The following is a 21,222-nucleotide window of genomic DNA, read 5'->3' as shown; positions in this document are numbered from 1 at the left end:
TTTGTCTCTCTGTCTTAAAAGCAGCAAACTGAATTTCAACATGTAAATCAATAATGCTGTACCAGTGCATTAGGCAATTCATGGAAAGTTCAAATTATAAAATGTTTTTAAAGATTTTTATAAATTACAGGATAATTAAATTGTCACTCTATTTCACCTTAACTTGATTATTTCTGAATTATACAGGCTGCCATGAAACCCCACCTAACTTCTAGATCAAGACTGAAGATTTCATCTTTCTTCAAAACAGAAACGTCAAAGGGTCTTAAGTCATCAACATTTTGAAACAGCAGTATTCAAACATAAGGGGATTTACTGCCTTGGTTCCTCCTAAATTTAAATTCCTTATGATAAAGACAAACTGATGCCACCCCCATTTTCCACAACGTGGTTGTCAGTCTTGGCCCCTTTCCTAGTCACATTCCATCTGCTGAAAACAAGAATCCAGTGATCTTAAAAGCTAGCCACGTCTCTCCTGGAACCAATAAATAGGTACAAAGGCAAACCATCGGGGTTTGGTAAATAGTCTTTGCTACAATTGGCCTAAGGCAGAAGCCCACTGAAATTCTCCCAAGACGAGGCTCAGCCCATTCGGGCTCCCTCGGTGGCTCCAGGGTTTCCCCTTTGCCCAGCTTTCCAACCACATTTTCAGAATTCCTTGAATAAGTAGCCCATCTGATCCACCATTATCTTAGCCTGGTGCTTCCAGAACCACAGTCTCCCCTCGGCCTTTTACCCTGTGGCCCCTGCATTGGAACGCTTTAGAATTAGCTCACAGGCCTTGCATGGGCGGTGCCTTGAGAGTCCCCTGATTGGCTTTGAATTGGTGTCAGTTTCCCTCCCCCAGGGACCCTATTATCCTCAGCTCCCATTGGCTTCCCACAAATCCTCTTGGTAGAGTATGCCAACTACAAACTGGCACTTGCCATCTGCCTCTACAAGGATTAAATCATGAGCTGTTGCAGTTGCTGACCTTCAACACCCCTTGAAAGGAGCTCAGGGTGGAGATCAGGAATGAGGCCCTCTGTGCTCTGGGAGAAACTCGCAGAACAGGTCTTCAGATAGTTCGATGCTTTCAGGAGAAGATTTTATGAGCCCAATTCTTGCATCTCCTCGTATCTAGAAAAGCACTAAAATCCTTCATGGTGACGTCTGCTCCTCGTGACTAGAAGTAACCTTCACGAGATGAACAGAAACTTCTGCAAAACATATGCTCTTGATGGCATTGACTCCCCTTTATCAAAATCACATATGTACTGACGTTTCCCCCACCTCTTCGGAGCAGTTTCTCAGAGTTCTCTGAGATGCTGTCTCCCGGGCTATAGTCCTAATTCTGCCCCAAATAAAACTTAACTCACAACGTTCACGTTGTACATTTTTTTTAAGTCGACCAGTGTGATAGGAGTCCATCACTACACATGACCAAGGCATAAGGTCCCTTGCTTTAGAAAGAACATGAACCCAACCTAACCGTAACAACACAATGACAAATCATTAAAGCCTTGCGTAGCCTGTCACTCCAGGCCTGGGGTCAGGGTCCTTCCTCTGGCTTCCTTTCAGCCTTCTACCCACCTTGAACACAGCCGTTAACACATTAAGTGAAAATTACCTGCTGCCTCCTGGCTAAACCCTCAGTTCTTTACTTTCACGCCCACTCTCATGTGCCCAGAAAGATTCCTGGCACCTGGCAGAGCTAAATAAATGCTTGTTGAACAGAACTGAATCCAGTGAAACTACAGTGAAAACAGCAAACACTCACATGCTTCTCTGGGGATCCGGTGAGGTCACCCTCATCTTCATTGCCCTCTTTTTGTGCCTCGTGTTGTCCACTTTCTTCAGCCTTCTCTGTTTCCTGGTCATAAAGGAAACCCATGGTATCACTAACCTTGGATAAGCTTCTAAGGCAACACCAGACCATACGTACTGTGGTTTCCTTATTTAGATACACAATACATCAACAAAGCAAACATGGACATAAGTGTATTAGTCACTTAACCCCTAGAGTATGGGATCACCAACCCTCGATATTGCTGATTGGATCTGTCGGTGTAAGTCCATAGACCCGACTCATGTGCATGGTAGAGTAATAAAGACCCTAATAGGAGTTAATTCACCTATTTAAGGCTTGTGAAGAGAACTCCAAAGGATTCCATATTTAGGGAATATTTATTTTCTATTGCTTGTGTGGAAAGAAGCCTTATAATTTTAGAGATTAAAAAAGATAGAAAGATAGATGATAGAGAGATAGCTAGATGATAGATAGATAGAAAGATAGATAGATAGATAGATGAGGTAGACAGATAGACAAACAGATATGAAAAGATTAGAACCTAGTAGACATTCTGAGTAAACGAGTCTCCAGGAGATGGTTCAAGATACCAGTTCTTACCTCTGTGTTGCTCTGTGCTTCTCCTGCCACATCACCATTGGGAAGGGAAGATGCTTCCTCGGGCGATTTTGTCACCTGCATCATAGAAATTGAGAATGTCTGAGAATTTTCTTGAGGATAAATAGCTTGCATTTCAATACCATTTAACTATCCAAATTATGTTTGTCTTCATTCTTCATTTTATCTTCACTATGACACTGTAACCTAATTCCATAAGGCAGTCACCACCACTCACACCTTAGAGGCAAGAAAATAAAGGCAAAAAATGTCACATTGCAAGTTAGGGGCAGGGCTAGGATACACCTTCTACTTTATGTTCTCTTGACTTAACCAGTGGTTCCCAGTCTCTTAAAATATTAGGTTATTTTTCTCATCAGAAGGAAAAAAATTGTAACTATGTGAGGTGATGGATGTTAACTTATTGTGATGATCATTTCACACCACCTACATATATTAAATCATTATGTTGTACCCCTTAAACTCATACAATGTTATATTTCAATTATATCTTAGTAAAAATGGGGTGGGGGTAGGATTTGGTGATTTTGATTACAAAGGCACTTCAAGCTCGTGGGAAAAAATTAAGCCATATACACAATTTCCAGTTCCAAGCTTCTATGATACTCAATATTAAAAATTTTATATGTACCTAAGACTACCTTAATACATACATAGAGGCTATTTTTGTTTCATTTTTGTGTTTTTTTAAACAGATATGGGAACATACTATGCACAATTTGATTTTTTAGCTTAGTATATTGTGTACATTTGTCCAGATTAATTCATATGGTTGTAACTCATTGTTATTAACATCTGCTTAATATTAAATATATAACAACTTATTCAAATATTTCCCAGTTGATGGTTTTTCAGACAACTTATTCAAATATTTCCCAGTTGATGGTTTTTCAGAAAGTTCACACATTTGTGTCTGTACAAACAATGCTATATTAAAATGAATAAAATGGTGGGGAGGATTAGATTTCTTTCTAAAAAAAGAAATTGCAGCAATTTACATTCCCATCGTAATATGTGCCTGGCCACTTTTCCTTTATCTCCATGAGCAATGAAGATGATTGCTCTTTTTAATCTTTGCCAACCTGTTGGGAGAAAATGGAATTTCATTTCTGTTTTAATTTACATTTTCCTCATTACTGGAAAGGAAAGGCATATTTTTCATTAGTTTTAGCCACTTACATTTGCTATTCAGATAAATGCTTTCATATGTTTTGCCCATTTTTACGAGTTGTTTGTGTTTTATTATCAATTTTTAGAGGTTCTTTATACAATAGAAATATTAGCCCTTTGTCAGGTTACAAGGTTTTTTTTCCAGTCTATAACTTTTTACAAATTTTGTTGGGTTTTTTTGTTTTGTTTTGTCGCCCTTTATATACACAAATTTATCTAAGTTTTATTCTCTGAAATGTATTTCTATTGTTTTGTATTAATTATTAACATCTAGAGACTTAATCCACCTGGAATCTAATTTTGTATATGCTATAAGGTAGGGGTCTGTTTTCTTCCAGATAGATGACAAATTATGCCCGTACCATTATTTTTCCCTTGAATTGAGATGTTATTTTTGTCATTTATAAAGTTCTATGTATGCATTTGGATCTGTTAACACACTAGTCTATATATAAATATATAAGCATATCCATGGATGTATTTATCAGTTCCCATGCCAATATACACCTTTTATCACTGTAGTTTTTAACATAAATTTCAATATTCAGAAAGGCAATACTTTGCTACACAAAGTCTCCTTTTTCAAAATTTTCTTGGCTCTTCTCAGACATGTATCATTCCAATTCATTTTAAGATCATTTTTCCTAGTGTCAAAAATATTAAATAGGCTTTTCATTGAAATAGCACTAAATGTATTTATTAGTTTAGGGATTATCACTTCTTATTGTTAGGTCGTCCTACTCAGGGCATCATAGGTCTCTCCATTACTTTAGTATTTGTTGGTGTCTTTCAGATAAATTTATTCTTAAACATTTTAGAGATTTTTATCACTATTTTGAGTGAGATATGTTTTTTACATTTTAACTTCCTATCCATTATAGTTGATATAAATAAAAGCTACTAATTTTTGCATTTTTTAATCCAGAAACTTAATAAACTATAATACTAATTCTAATGGATTTTATTGGAGTTTGTTGAGATTGCTAGGCATACATTTACATCATACACAAATAAAGATAATTTTTATATTTCATATATGCTACATATATAAGAGATATTTCACTTTCTTACTTTTTTGTAATAACTACATCTTCTAAAACAATGTTTAATAATATGGTGATGACAGGCATGCCTATCTTTCTTCTGATTTTAATAGAAATTCTTCAGCATTTCATGGTTCATTAGGATACAGTTTTCTTTTGATAATTGGTTTTTATCATATTTACTCAGTTTCCTTCTACTTATATTTTAATCCATGTCTATTTTAACTAGGAATGTCTGATGAATTATATCAAATATCTTCTTGGTATTATGGACAAAATCTTACAGTTTTTCTCCATCAATAAGTTCATGTAATGAACTACTTTGATAGAAAAAATTCTGCTCTAATCTGGTGTATTACCTTTAATTCATTTCTGGATACAGTTTGCTAATATATTATTTAGACTTCCCATCTGAATTAATAACAGAAATTGATCTAGGTATAACTGAAAGTTTTCTAAGTAATGTATCAACTGGTCAGGGATTTCATCCATTTCATTTGTCTGTTCAAATTATATATAGTCAAATTACATATAAATGTATTCAAATTATATATATTCAAATATATATAAATTGTATTCATATATGCACACACAGAGGCACACAGACACACACTTTCTCTTTTGTATTAAATTAATCTTGGTTTTTCTTTTTATTGATTCACTGCCTACTCTTTTTTTTCTATTTTCCTAATTTTATAAGTTGAATATTTATTTTACTAAGTTTTTACCTTTCTGCTTTAATTATAAGAATATTTAAAGTTAACAATTTTCCTCTGTATAGAGATATGGCTATATATTGGGGTTTGTGTATGAAATAATATCTTTTGCTTATTATTTGATGACTTGTAATATCAGTTTTGTTTTCCCTTGGATATGGAGTTATTTGAAATGGCATATATTTATTTCTTAAGTTTTTATGATATTTCTCTTCCAGATTGTAATTCTATACTTGGGATAAAAATGTATCCTGTAAAATCATCCCTTTTTGAAATTTATGAAAGTTTCCTTTGTGACCAAGAACATAATAGATTTGGAAATTGTTTAATAAGTGTAAGAGAAGAATACATTCTATTAATATCTATCTAATATATTCTTATTTTTGTGTGTGTATACATATATCTCTACATATCTATTAAATTGTTTGCTGTCACAAAAGACCCCAAGTAGCCAAAATAATCTTAAGAAGGAAAGACAAAACTGGAAGTATTATGCTCCCTAGTTTCAAACTATACTACAAAGCTACAAAATCAAAACTGTATGATACTGGCACAAAAACAGACATACAGATCGATCGAATAGGGACCCTGAAAATAAACCCACACATTTAGGGTCACTTAATCTATGACAAAGGAGGTAAGAATACACAATAAGGAAAAAACAGCATCTTCAATAAATGGTGTTGGGAAAACTGGACAGCTACATGGAAAAGAATCAAACTGTACTACTTCCTCATACCATATACAAAAATAAACTCAAAATAGATTAAAGACTTAAACATAAGACCTGAAACCATAAAACGTCTAGAAGAAAACATAAGCAGTACGCTCTTTGACATCAGTCTTAGCAATATTTGTTTGGATGTGTCTCCTCAGACAAGGGAAACAAAAGTAAAAATAAATAAACTGGACTACGTCAAACTAAAAGACTTTTGCACAGCAAAGGAAACTATCAACAAAACAAAAAGGCTGCCTACCAAATTAAAGAAGATATTGCAAATACTACATTTGATAAGGGATTAATATCCAAAATATACAAAGAACTCATATAGGGAATTCAGTGGTTAGGACTCCACTCTTCCACTGCAGGGGGCATGGGTTCGATCCCTGGTCAGGGAACTATTGATAAGATCCCACAACCCACATGGCATGGCCAAAAAATAAAAATTTAAAAAACCATGGGCTTTCCTGGTGGCTCAGTGGTTAAGAATCCGCCTGCCAATGCAGGGGACATGGGTTCGAGCCCTGGTCCGGGAAGATCCCACATGCCGCAGAGCAGTGAAACCCGTGTGCCACAACTACTGAGCCCATATGCCACAACTACTGAATCCTGCACATCTAGAGCCTGTGCTCCACAACAAGAGAACACCACAATGAGAAGCCCACACACCACAATGAAGAGTAGCCCCTGCTTGCCACAACCAGGGAAAAGCTCACATGCAGCAACGAAGACCCAACACAGCCAAAAATAAAATAAATAAAATAAAATAAATTTTTTTTTTAATTTAAAAAAATAAAACTCATATAACTCAACATTAAAAAATGTTAAATGGGCAGAGGACCTGAATAGACATTTTTCCAAAGAAGACATACAGATGGGCAACAGGCACATAAAAAGATGTTCAACATCACTAATCATCACGGAAATGAAAATCAAAACCACAATGAGATATCACCTCTCACCTGTCAGAATGGCTGTTATCAAAAAGACAACAAATAACAAGTGTTGGTGAGGATGTGGAGAAAAGAGAATCCTCATGCACTGTTGATAAAAATGTAGATTGGTACAGCTACTAGAGGAGACAGTATGGAGCTTCCTCAAAAAATTAAAGGTAGAACTGCCACACAACCCATCAACTGCACTCCTGGGTATTTATCTGAAGAAAATGAAAACACTAACCTGAAAAAATATATGCCCCAATGTTCATTGCAACATTATTTACAATAGCCAAGGTATGGTAGCCACCTCAGTGTCCATCAATAGACGAGTGGATAAAGAAGATGTGGCATATATATATATATATATATATATATATATATATATATATATATATATATGGAATATTACACAGCCTTATAAAAGAATGGAATTTGCAACAACATGGATGGGCCTAAAGGGTATTATGCTAAGTGAAATAAGTCAGAAAGAGAAAGACAAATACTGTATGATTTCACTTAAATGTGGAATCTAAATAACAAAGCACATGAACAAACATAACCAAACAGAAACAGAGTCATAAATACAGAGTGGTTGCCAGAGTGGAAGGAGATGGAGGGAGGAAAGAAATAGGTGAGGGAGATTAAGAGATACAAACTTTCAGTTACAAAATAAATGTCACTGTTATGAAATGTACAATGTGGGGAACACAGTCAATAATTCTGTAATATCTTTGTATGGTGACAGATGGTAACTAGACTTATGGTGGCCATTTTGAAATGTACAGAAATATTAAATCATTATGTTGTATACCAGGAACTAACATAGTGTTGTTCGTCAGTTATACTTCAAAAACAAACAAACTCATAGAAAAAAGTCTGTGGTTACCAGAGGCAGCAGGTGGGGAGAAGGGAATTGGATGAGGTAGACAAAAGGTACAAATTTCCAGTTACAAGATAAATAAGTACCAGGGATGTACGGTACAACATGATAAATATAATTACCACTGCTGGGGGTTATATACGAAAGCTGTCAAGAGAGCAAATCCTAAGAGTTCTCACACAAGGAAAAATTTTTTTTCTAATTCTTTCATTTTGTATCTGTACAGGATGATGGATGGTCACTAAACTTCATTTCATGATATATGTAAGTCAAATCATGATGCTGTATACCTTAAACTGCAGTGCTGTATATATACAGTGCTGCAGTTATATCTCAATAAAGCTAGAAGAAAATTTTTTAATTTTTAAACTTTTAAAAATTAAGTTGGCTGATTACATTTGTTTGCTTGCTTCAAATTGTGTCTGATATGTAATAAGTACAGTATATGTATTGAAAGGTATGTTTTTAACAAGTTTTCATTGTATGTCTAGGAGTTTCTGATTTATGAAATTGACTGCCATGTAGTATGATCCATAAAGATCCATGACTACTATATTTTCTTTATAGATTTTTACCATTTCTCATAATACCTCTTTTACCTAGTTAATGCTTTTGGTCTTGAATTCCTCTATATTTAATATTATTAATGTCACTCCAGCTTTCTTTATGTTTTGTTTATGCCCTTCATTTCCATTTTCCTTTGAATTATTGTTTTATTGTTATAAATAATATATGTCTCAATCTATGTTAAAATCTAATACCACTGACAACTCCAATTCCAGTGTAGGCAAGTAATATCCTATAAACTCTCTAACAAATAATGACTATAAACTCTAGGTGAATTTTTAAAAATAAATTTTCTTTAAAACAGAAGTAAAGGAAAAACAAGAAGAGAATGAACCAAAGTAAGAAGATCCAAAAGGAAGTTGACTTAAAAGATGAGAATGATTTGCACACTCAGGTTCACAGCTGCATTATTCTCAATAGCCAAGAGGTGGAAACAATTCAAATATCATCAGTGGATGAATGGATGAGAATACATACAATGGAATACTATTCAGCCTTAAAAAAGAAGGAAAGGAAATCCTGACACATGCTGCAACATAGATGAACCCTGAGTACATTATGTTAAGTGAAATAAGCCAGTCACAAAAATACAATACTGTTTGATTTCACTTATATAAGGAATCTAAAATAGAAAAATTCATAGAAACAGAAAGTAAAATAGTGGTTACCAGGGACTGGGGATAGGGAGAAATGAGGAGTTGTACGAGTATAGAGTTTCAGTTTTACAAAATGAAAAAGTTCTGGAGATTTTTTGCACAACAATGTAAATATACTTAACACTACTGAACAGTAAAGTTTTTGAAAAATGGTTTAAAAAAAAGTGAGAATGGCACTGGGTGAGTTGCTGTTCTCAGGGCTTAAGCCTGAGAATATGTAAATCTTGTGAGAGACATAAAACCACAACAGTAAACCCACAGTATTTTTTGCCTGAAAAATCCAAAAAAAACAGAATTTGGGGCACCCACAGCCCCTAGAAAATGAGGACAGAATCCTGGACAGGAGAGAGTCAGATGGAGGGAGCCCCAAATTCTGTTTATAAACTCTGCCAAAATCTCCAGCTGAGCCCAGAACAATGTGTGCATGGGACTGGTTTCAGCTAAAGAAAAAAGAACTCAACTCAGATTTAAGCTGCTACTAGAAACATAGAGTTTGCAGTTTGAGTACGACAAAGTAAATGCCTACTGAAATAAACAAACAAAAAATCAACATTTTTCAGAGGAATGTAACAAAATACAGTCTGCACAACACAACCTTCACTATCTCCAAGCATCCAAAACACTTGAAGTATAAAGAACAAGGAAAATGTAACCCATCCTCAAAAGAAAAAACAATAAATAGAGACCAATCCAGAAAGAACCCAGATGTTGGAATTAGCAGACAAAACTTTAAAGCAGCTATTATAACTGTGCTCAAAGATGTAAAGGAAAATATGCATATGATGATGAAACAATTAGAAATCTCAGCAGAGAAATAAAAACTATAAAAATCAAACAAGTGGGACATTCTATAACAGAAAAAATAAAATATCTGAAATTTAAAACTCACCAGACTGGATGCAGAATGAAGATGACAGAGGAAAAAATAAGTGAACTTAAAGATAGACCAACAGAAATTATCCAATTTGAAGACCAGAGAGAAACAAGATTTTTAAAAAATAAAAAAAGCTTCAGGGAAATACGGGATAATGACAAAAGACTTATGTAATTAGAGTGTCCGAAGGGGAGATGAGAAAAAATGGGGCAGAAATAATATCTGAAAATATAATGGCTGAAAACTTCCTAAATGTGGTAAAAGACATATATATTTACAGATTCCAGAATCTCAGCAAATCCCAATAAGGATAAACAGAAAGAAAACTATGCCCAGGTACACCATAATCAAACAGCTGAAAACCAAAGATGGAGAGAAAATCTTGAAAGCTACCACAGAAAAATGACATATTACATACAGGGAACAAGGATTCAAATAATCTTCATGTCTCATTAGAAACAATGAAGACCAGAAGACAGAAGGAAACAACATATTTAAAGTGTCAAAAAATTGTCTGAGTAAATGTAAAAGGTTATATTTACTCTTTTTGAAAAAAAAATACATAGGATTGTTCAATGCAAAAATTATAATACTGTATAGTTGAGGTGATGATATAGAAAAATGTAATATACATGATACATATAGCACAAAGGATGGGGATGGTAAATGGATATATATGATTGCAATGCTTGTTCATATTATAAAGTGTTATAAGATTAACTATAGACCATGAAATATTAAGAATGTACACTACAATCACTAGAGCAACCAAAAATAGTTTTGCATTACAAAAAAAATGGAAGAAGTATCACTAAAAAGCCAAAAAATAAATTAAAAGGGAATTCTAAAGTACATCCAAATAACCCAAAGCAAAGCAAAAGCACATAGAATAGAGGAATAAAAGGAGAGGGGACAAATAAAAAACAAGTAATAAAATGATAAATCTAAACACAATTAATTCAACGATTACTTAAATATTAATAAACTAAATGGTCCAGTTGACAACAGAGATTGTCAGAATGAATTAAAAATGCACAAGATCCAATTCTATGCTGTCTACATGGGTAAGTTGAAAGTAAACAGATGGAAAAAGATATACCATGCAAACAGTAAGCATAAGAAGTCTGGAACATCTTTTTAAAACAGCTTTTCTTTTTAATCATAATATACAGATAAAAAGACAAAGAGTATTACCAGGGATTTTAAAAAGATATTTGATAATAATAAAAGAGTCAATTCATTAGAAAGTCATAATCATAAATATGATTGTGCTTTTAAAACGTATGAAGCATAAGTTAGTCAGATTAAAGGGAAGAACAGACAATTCACATAACTGGAGATCTAACACCCGTTTCTCATCAACTGTACAACAACTATTCAAGAATCCAGGCTAGGAAATTTCAGCCTCTCCAAATTTTTTAGAACAACTGATAGAGTTGCTTTGATTCTTTCTACCATATTAATTCATTAGAGCTCTTCTGTCTTCTCTCATGTTTTTCCTTCCCTTCATTTTGCTGACTTAAGTTTGTCTCCATTCTGTTTCCCTCAGCTCTGACCCCGTTCTGCTAATCTAGATGTTCTGCAATGTTTTTCTATTTCACTATTGCTTACCTTTCTGTTCATAAATCTCACAGTTCTCTCTTAATAAATCACAGTTACATAATATGAACGATCCCCAACAAAATGATTTACTTCCCCTGCCCCCCACTGAGCCCAGACCTTCAGAACATTGGTATTTCCCTCCTTTTCTCCATATCCCCAAACCAGAATGGATATTCTCACATATGTCATTGTTCCCATATGGCCTTCCACAACTCCTGGCTTTTTCTGAGGTTGTTTAAAATTCCTGACGTCACTATTTGGACAAGGTTTTCCTTTACAGAAGTGGTTCTCAGCTTTAGGGGCACATTAAAGTCCCCTGGGGCCTCCCCGCCCAGAGATTTCCATTCAGCCCATCTTGGCTACGGCCCTGGCATCTCCTGGTACTAACAGCTCCCCTGGTGCTTCTGCTGTGCATCTAGGGCTGAGGCCGACTGCCAGGGCCTGCCTGCTCCAGGTTTCTCGGGGACCTGCCCCGCCCCCAACCCAGCTCACACTCACCGCTTCTCCCAGGGAAGACCCCTCTGCGGGCCACCGCCGGGACTAAGAGCAGGATGGAGGTGGGGTGAGAGGGGTTCAGGTGCCAGGCTGCTCCAAATCACTGCCCAGGGCCCCTCCTGCAGTGCAAATGCCCCATCTGGGCCTGCAGGGCCCTGAGAGCTGCGCCCACCTTGGCCAACACCAGGGCTCAGTTCCTCCTTCAAACCAGCCCTTTCTGCTTTCCATCTTGCAGGGACTCTTGCCTAGTTTCTGGTCCTCAGACGGCACCCTCTGGTTTTCCCGCCCAGTCAGGAGACAAGGGGCTGGAGGGGAGGCTGCAGCATCACCTTCAAGTGGAGGGCCCTCTGTTCTCTCTTAGTCATGAGTTCTCTTCTCCTGCTCTTCACGCTTTTTTTTTCTCCTCATGCTTTTTATTTATTTATTTTTGCAGTAGGTCCTTGTTGGTTATCCATTTTATTTTTTTTCATTATTTTCTTTTACTGTGCTAAAACTCACATAATCTAAAACATACTATTTTAACCATATTTTACTGTACAGTTCAGTGGCAGTAAGTACATTCACATTGTTGTGAAACTCTCACCATCAACCATCTCCCAAATTTTTCACCTTCCTAAACTGAAACCCTGTCCCCATTAAACACTAATTCCAATTCCCTCTCCCCACCCTCCCCACCCCCCGGCCCCTGGCATCTACCGATGTACTTTCTGACTATGAGTTTGACTATTCTAGGTACCTCGTATAAGTGGAATCAAACAGTATTTGTCTGCACCTAATGTATACTGGAATGCATTTTAATGCATATATTACATTTTAATATATTTCTGGCAAACAGATTGTTCCTTTTTTTTTCCCCCTGTGCTATTCAGTAGGCCCTCACCAGCCATCTACTTCATACATAGGTGTGTACATACGTCAATCCCAATCTCCCAATCCATCCCACCTCCCCCACTTGGTATCCATACGTTAGCTCTCTACATCTATGTCTCTATTTCTGCTTTGCAAATAGGTTCATCTGTGCCATTTTTCTAAATTCCACATATATGCGTTAATACACGATATTTGTTTTTCTCTTTCTGACTTACTTCGCTCTGTATGACAGTCTCTAAGTCCATCTACGTCTCTGCAAAGGGCACATTTTCATTCCTTTTTATGGCTGAGTAATATTCCATTGTATATATGTACCACGTCTTCTTTATCCATTCCTCTGTTGATGGACGGTTATCCATTTTAAATATAGTAGTGTGTGCATGTCAATCCCAAACTCCCAATCTATCCCTCCCCCTGACAATTCTCCCCAGTAACCATAAGTTCATTCTCTAAGTCTGTGAGTCTCTTTCTATTTTGTAAATAAGTTCAATTGTATCATTTTTTTAGATTCCACATATAAACAATAGCACACAACATTTGTCTTTCTCTGTCTTACTTAACTTCACCTCGTATGATAATCTTCGCTCTTTCTGGTTCATGTCCTAGGTCTCCTGTGGCTGACTTCCAGGCTCTGGCTTTCCCAAATGATTTCTATTTCTTTGCATTTTATTTTGTGTTGGAGGTATTTCCCCCTGTTGATCTTGAACCACACATGGGTCTCAATGGCATCCACTCTCTCTGCCACTCATCTTGCCGTTTTAAATTAGGAAATTTCAGAATGTCTGTTTCTGCTCCAAATTCATGTCTTTTACAGTGCTCTTCAAATGTTTCTGTCTCCCTCTCCTTCTCCCTTTCACGCTCCTTCCTTTGAAGGCACCTGGATCATCTGTTCAGTCTGGTCTTCCTCCTTCAGGTTACTGGGAAACCCTGCACTTATTGAAATATTTTTGCCGTGACTCAAAATTGCTTTCAACGGAAGCTCACTAGTCACACCAGAAAATGAGGATCAAAACTTTTTTTTTTTTAGTTTTTAGTTTTATTTATTTATTTATTTATTTAACATCTTTATTGGAGTATAATTGCTTAACAATGGTGTGTTAGTTTCTGCTTTATAACAAAGTGAATCAGTCATACATATACATCTGTTCCCATATCTCTTCCCTATTGTGCCTCCCTCCCTCCCACCCTCCCTATCCCACCCCTCCAGGTGGTCACAAAGCACCGAGCTGATCTCCCTGTGCTATGCGGCTGCTTCCCACTAGCTATCTACCTTACGTTTGGTAGTGTATATATGTCCATGCCTCTCTTTCGCTTTGTCACAGCTTACCCTTCCCCCTCCCCATATCCTCAAGTCCATTCTCTAGTAGGTCTGTGTCTTTATTCCTGTCTTACTCCTAGGTTCTTCATGACATTTTTTTTTCTTAAATTCCATATATATGTGTTAGCATACGGTATTTGTCTTTCTCTTTCTGACTTACTTCACTCTGTATGACAGGATCAAAACTTTTAATCACACGTCATTTGGGGCCCCAAATTACATTATCCAGACATATTATCTTCACCTTCTTCACCAGACTTGGATGTGTCCTAAGAGAGAATCCATCTCCTGCTAGAGGATGCGACCATGACCCCATCAGACGATTGGAACCTTCTTGAGCAATGTCAGTGTCACTGTGGGAAATATCAGAACGTCCTGGGGTGGCTGCTGTGACGACGGTCCCCACTGGGATGTTCAGACTCTGACACTGAATAGTCACACCTTGACAGCATTCTGTAAATGTGATGCTTTGTCGTTGTGATGACTGTACGTACCTCTACCAGTTACGGGAAAATCTATTTACATATATACATATATATAACTGGATATTTTCCATTGGTGTCTTAATAATACTCCCCTGACTAAAATAACATATAGAAGACGTTGATCCTAGTGGTTCCTGGCATGATATTTGACAATGATGGTATAGGTTATCAATCCTAACTTTAGTTATTTGCTTTAAATGTTAACTTGGTCATACCTTTACTTCTTTAATTTCAATCTAGCATGATCTAGGGCAATAATTTTCTATTAGAGATTCCCATCATATACTCATGTAGTTTTACTAATATATAGTTGTTCAGGATCTACTCCAGGCCGACTGAATCTCATTACTTGATATTCTTGATATAGTCCTACCATATATGGTAAGAATATGCTTGTCATTCATAGCATATTGCATGGTACATATGCTTGGTATATTCACAGTATAGTTCTCTGGATAATTTTGTTGTATCAAGATTTTTCCTCTATTCATCCATTTTTATAAATTAGATAGAATGATTGCTGTTGTCTTTGAAAATAGATTTAGTGATTACATTTATATTTTGCCTAAAATTTTTTTGGAGTGACTTTAGTACTTCATTTTGCATGCCACAGAAACAACCTAATTTTTTAACCTATCACTAAGTACTTTTTTAAAATTTTTTTGAGGTAACATTGATTTATAACACTGTATAAGTTTCGTGTATACATTACATTTCTACTTCTGTATATCCTACAACGTGCTCACCACCAGAAATTTAGTTTCCATCCATCACTATACAGTTGACCACCTTTACCTGTATTGCCCTCTCGCTCACCCATCCCCTCTGGTGACCACTACTCTGTTCTCTGTATCTACGTGTTTGGTTCTGTTTGTTCATTTATTTTGTTTGTTTGTTTGTTTGTTCATTAGTTTTTTATGTTGCATATATTGAGTGAAATCATACAGTATTTGTCTTTTTCCATCTAATTTATTTCACTTCTCATAATACCTTCAAGGTCCATCCACGCTGTCACAAATGGCAAGATTTCATCTTTTTATGGCTGAATAGTATTCCAGTGTGTGAGTGCGTGTGTGTGTGTGTGTGTGTGTGTGTATCACATCTTCTTTATCCATTCATCTATTGATGGGAACTTAGGTTGCTTCCATATCTCGGCTATTATAAATAATGCCACAATAAACATCAGGGTGCATGTATCTTTTAGAATTTGAATTCCTTTTTGAGGAATCTCCATACTGTCTTCCATAGTGGCTGCACCAACTTACATTCCCACCAACAGTGTATAAAGGTTCCCTTTTCTCCAAATCCTCCTCAACACTTTTTACTTGTTGTCTTTTTGTTGACAGCCCTACTGACAGGTATGAAGTGATATCACTTTATGGTTTTGATTCACATTTCCCTGATGATTAGTGATGTTGAGCATCTTTTCATGTAACTGTTGGCCATCTGTATGTCTTCTTTGGAAAAAATGTCTATTCAGGTCCTCTGCCTATTTTTAACAGGGTTGTTTATTATATTTAGAATGGATAGCACAGGGAACTATATCCAGTATCTGGGGATAAACCGTAATGGAAAAGAATATAAAAAAGGAATGTCTGTATGTGTATAACTGAGTCACTTTGCTGTACAGCAGAGATTGGCACAACACTGTAAATCAACTATACTTCAATAAGGAAAATAAAATAAAATAATGATGCTCATTGAATCAGACATGACCAGATGCTTGTGAAGGACTGAGGTTGATTTTATGGAGGCAATGCTTACTTACAAAGCTCTCTTGGGAAAACTGGCCTGGTACTTGGCCTGGTACAGCCTGCCTAAGATAAGAAAACTGTTCTACAAGCAATAATGCTGCTTATAATGCTTAATATCATTTTATAAGCATACATTTTCTCCATAACAGTCAAGAGTATCTATTTTTAGCTTGAACAAGATTGATTTCCTTGCTGACACTTCTCCACAATGTTGTTTGCTACAAAACGATACTGTGACAAATAATATCGCTTCCATAAATCATCAAGTGTCTGTCTTCCCAAAGGATACTTGAAGGACTTTGCCACAAGTACACACCAACACCTATAAACCCGAGCAATGCTGACAGCACCAAAGGTTCTAGCATGGGCTGTGTTGCTAATTAGTGGAGTATCTTTGTGCAAATCACCTAAACTTCTTGGGCTTCGAGTTCCTCCTTTGTGAAGAGAAGGCTCTGAACTGGATGTTAAGTCCCTCTAGGCTGAGCTCTATAATTCCATGGCCATCCCTTTCTTCTACTTAGTCAAAAAGAATTTCATGCAATAGGACAAAACCTAAGCACAAACCAGGGTGAGATCTAAAATCTGAGATTAGGTAATTTTTTTAACGGGACAAGATGACGCAGAGCAGAGGGTGAGATAAAATTACATATATTAGGGTGGCTGTGTCTCAAAACGTAATGAAAAAAGCAATGTGCAGAAAATTCCAAAAAAATATGATACCAATTAAGCATTAAAAATACAAAACAACACATGTACTGCTTGTGGAGATGAATACATAGTTTTATATATAGTCTTAAAATACCCATGATGTTAGTGGCCCCTAAGGAGCAAGGGAAACAAGGATGGGGAGAGAAACAAAGTGAGCTCATTGTTTCTCTGTAATGTGTGAGTTCTTTAACTAAAGCAAATATGATATCATCTTCATTTTGGCGAGCCATATCTATGAATATTTGCTAAATGAGTCCTTAACTTAATGGTTGTTAAACAGGAGTGTGCATCAGAATCAACCAAAGAGCTTTTTTTTTTTTTTTTTTTTTTTTTTTTTTTTTTTTTTTTTTATTTTTTTATTTTTTTATTTTTTGCTTTATCACAAATTTAATCAGTTATATGTATACATATGTTCCCATATCCCCTCCCTTTTGCGTCTCCCTCCCACCCTCCCTATCCCACCCCTCCAGGCGGTCACAAAGCACCGAGCTGATCTCCCTGTGCTATGCGGCTGCTTCCCACTAGCTATCTACCTTACGTTTGGTAGTGTATATATGTCCATGCCGCTCTTTCACTTTGTCACAGCTTACCCTTCCCCCTCCCCATATCCTCAAGTCCATTCTCTAGTAGGTCTGTGTCTTTATTCCTGTCTTACCCCTATGTTCTTCATGACCTTTTTTTTTCTTAAATTCCATATATATGTGTCAGCATACAGTATTTGTCTTTCTCTTTCTGACTTACTTCACTCTGTATGACAGACTCTAGGTCCATCCACCTCATTACAAATAGTTCAATTTCATTTCCCAAAGAGCTTTTTTAAAATGCAGATCCCTGACCCTCTCCCCTTGGTCTGAAGCAGAACTCAAGCATCTTAATTTTTTAAAAACTGTCCAAGTGATTCTTTTGCAGAGCAGCCTATAATACAATACTAATATTTAAGATAAAATTAAACAAAAGATACAAATGGTCATAACAGCATTATTCATAATAGTCCCAAAGTGGAAACAACCCAAATGTCCGTCAACTGATGAATCAATAAATAAAATATGGTCTATTCATACAATGGAATATCATTCTGCCATAAAAAGAAAAGAAGTACTGACACATACTACTACATAGATGAACCTTGACAGCATTATGCTAAGTGAAAGAACCAGAAGCAAAGAACAAAATATGTATGATTAGTCCAGGAGGCCCAGCAGTCAAATAAGAGGAATTTCAAAAAGACCAAAGAAAAGAAAATGGAAACTAATGGGAAAAGAATGACCACAGAAATAGTACCTCAAACATCTTCCAGAACTGAAGGACATGACTTTCCAGATTTAAAAAAGGCCCAGCAAGTGCCCAGCACAAACAAGGAAGAAAAGACCATTCCAAGCACCTCATCGTACAACTTCAAAGCAAAAGAGAGGAACCTAAAGTCTCCCAGGAATGAGAAAAACAAAAACAGACACAAACACAGGGTCAGTAGACAGACTGGCACCAGGTTTCTCAACAACAGCCCTGGAAACTACTAAGAATATGGACCCGCAGCTTTCCCATCCTCAGCAGAAGTGATGTCTGGCCTGGAACTCAGCACCTTAGCACACCGCCAAAGAAAAGTCATCCATGAGGGATGAAGGCAGGACCTACCATTTTCTGTAATAACCCTTGTAGCACTACTTGACCTTTTCAAAATTATACACATATTAATTGGATAAAAATTAAATTTTAATATTCAAAAAAACAGTCTTTTCATGAGAAATGAAGATACGCATTGGGGTACAAAGATGCACTTAAGATAAAAACTCATCACAATACAGTCCCTCTTCAGAGCACAGCAGAACCAGAAACCAAATTGTAAAATAGAATCTGATGGTCCTAAAATCAAGGAAGTTAAACCCTCTCATTGCTGATTCAATCCATCAGCAATTCTTACCAATTCTTCCTCCAAAACAGATACTTAAATCATCCACTTCTGTACTGATCTATCCCCACCACCCTAGTCCACACCACCATGACATCTCATCTGTTTTACTATAGTAATTTGTACCACTTCAATCCATTCATCCCATTGTAGCCAAAAAGAGTTTTAGACAAGGAAATAAAATTACTCCTCTGCTTAAAACCCTTGCAATGTCTTAACGGCCCCTAAGATAGACTCCAGAGCACTGCTGTGGCCCATGGGCCGCCCACCTGCTGCTCCCACCTCACATGGTGCCCCTTCCCTCTTCACGCCAGCAACTCAGGACTCAGGGCAGTCATGGCAGGTCTTAGGAATCCCCAAGCCCTTTCCTGCCTCAGGGCCTTTGCATTTGCTCTTACCTTTGCCTGAAACACTCTTCCCTCCACCCTTCCTTTCCTTCTTCAAGACCCAAGTGACCTGAGTGTCCCCACCAAGAAATATATCTTAACACTAAGGTACCATCTCTTAAACATAATAACTAAACTAACGTGACCCAGTTAACAAACTCCTATACCAAATAAAAAAGATCAAATTGCATGTAATAGCTTTTAGCACTTTTTTAAATGGTTAATAATGTGTATGAGATATGTTGCATTTAAGCTGACCAAAGCCAGAAAGGTATTTCATTAAAAGGGAAATACCTTTATTTCCCTGTATAGAACCATTATCCCCTTATAGAACATTAACCAACTGTAAAATCTACATGTTACCATTTGGAGAAGGAATTCGTGTTACACCTGCATGTGTTAACCTAAGCACTAAGAGACCTCAGGTGTCATTACCTGAAGAATGTGGACGCATGGAAGACAGCACATCCACATGCCTCTGAGACACACCCATCTCTATAAGGTAGGATTTTTAGTTGTGTCTCCTACAGTGAGAATTAACTGGGACTCAGTCATCACAAAGCTCTTTTGAAATGAAGCTGGCCACAAACAGATTAGTTAAGAAATAAATGAATTAGACAAATGTATGCTTGTCTTGTATCTAAGGAAAGTCATGTATGAGATGCTTGGTAGAGGTGAGGAATGCAGTGAAGGTAAGGAATAAAACCAGGTGATCTCCACCAGACATTCAAATTCATGGTATTTGCTTTATTAGCATAATTCTTTATTTAATTGATATAATTATACATAATCAAAGATGAAACAACACCAGAGGGGGAAAGAAGCCTGATGAAATTCATCTTGTTCTTGAGTCTAGATCTCACTTTTCCCCTCCTCATCAGACAAAAAAAGCAAAATTCAATTCATTTTCAATAGAAATAATTAATATAGGAGTACATATCATGATAAAATTAACTAACATAAGCTGTCATGAGAAATTCATAACAAAATAATTTCATAGACACAACCTGAGAATTTATACTTTTACATATTTAATTAACGCACTTAAGATTATTGAAGGCAATGATATTTCTTAGGTATTGTAAAGCTTACTATAACAAGGTGTAAACAGAGCAGAAATAATAAAAGCATAGTTTTGAAACAGGCTTTAATAGAAACCATGCATTATCTCTATGCATAAGACTTCATCAGAATAAGAAGTGTATTAAAATCATGGTAATTTAAAGATCATCACTTATTAAACAGTGTCGGTGCTGATTTTATCCTCACTTCTTATGACCTATATTGGACCCCAAGGGGGTGTTCAAGCTTACCTTTGAGCCTGGAGGGGGAGCCAAGCCAAGGAAGGAATAAATAATATTCTCTTCTTTTGCAGAGAAGAACGAGTCAAAATCCTTGAAGCAAAGAAAAAGAATGATTAAACCCAGTGCACACTTGTGAGCCAGTATATTGACATAAGTTAATATTTTTTATTTATTAGTCATTAAATGAGGAGCTAACACAAAATGTTATCCCCATTTGCCTGGCCAAAATGATCAAGCCCAAATTTAGGAAACTGAACCATGAAGTTTACATTTGTTTTTTACACACCTTCATTGTGCCTATTACAGTACAGTGAGAACACACACACACACAAATTGTTCCTGCTCAGGAATTGCTGACAACACGCAAACATACATACTATGGAAGAACCTAGGGGCAGGACAGGAATAAAGACGCAGATGTT

The 21,222-nt window shown here is 36.4% G+C and overlaps 1 protein-coding gene across 2 annotated transcripts in view; it reads right to left on the bottom strand.

Moving 5' to 3' along the window:
• Positions 1 to 21,222, bottom strand: part of LOC307053646 (SH3 domain-binding glutamic acid-rich protein-like) — a gene marked incomplete at both ends in the record, with an annotated part of 58,094 nt that overhangs the window by 14,948 nt on the left and 21,924 nt on the right. The window contains 2 exons of one of the 2 annotated variants that reach the window (XM_079705146.1): positions 1,760 to 1,852; positions 20,810 to 20,890. In XM_079705146.1, coding sequence (XP_079561272.1) covers positions 1,760 to 1,852; positions 20,810 to 20,890 — 174 coding nt within the window. The remainder of the gene's footprint in view (positions 1 to 1,759; positions 1,853 to 20,809; positions 20,891 to 21,222) is intronic. The other variant, XM_079705147.1, reaches the window with a different exon arrangement.

The sequence above is a fragment of the Hyperoodon ampullatus genome, assembly GCF_949752795.1.
Source record: "Hyperoodon ampullatus genome assembly, chromosome: 5".
In the NCBI taxonomy this organism is placed as follows: Eukaryota; Metazoa; Chordata; class Mammalia; order Artiodactyla; family Ziphiidae; genus Hyperoodon; species Hyperoodon ampullatus.
The sequence above is the reverse complement of the archived record's forward strand: the minus strand, read 5'-3'. Positions and strand labels throughout refer to the sequence as shown.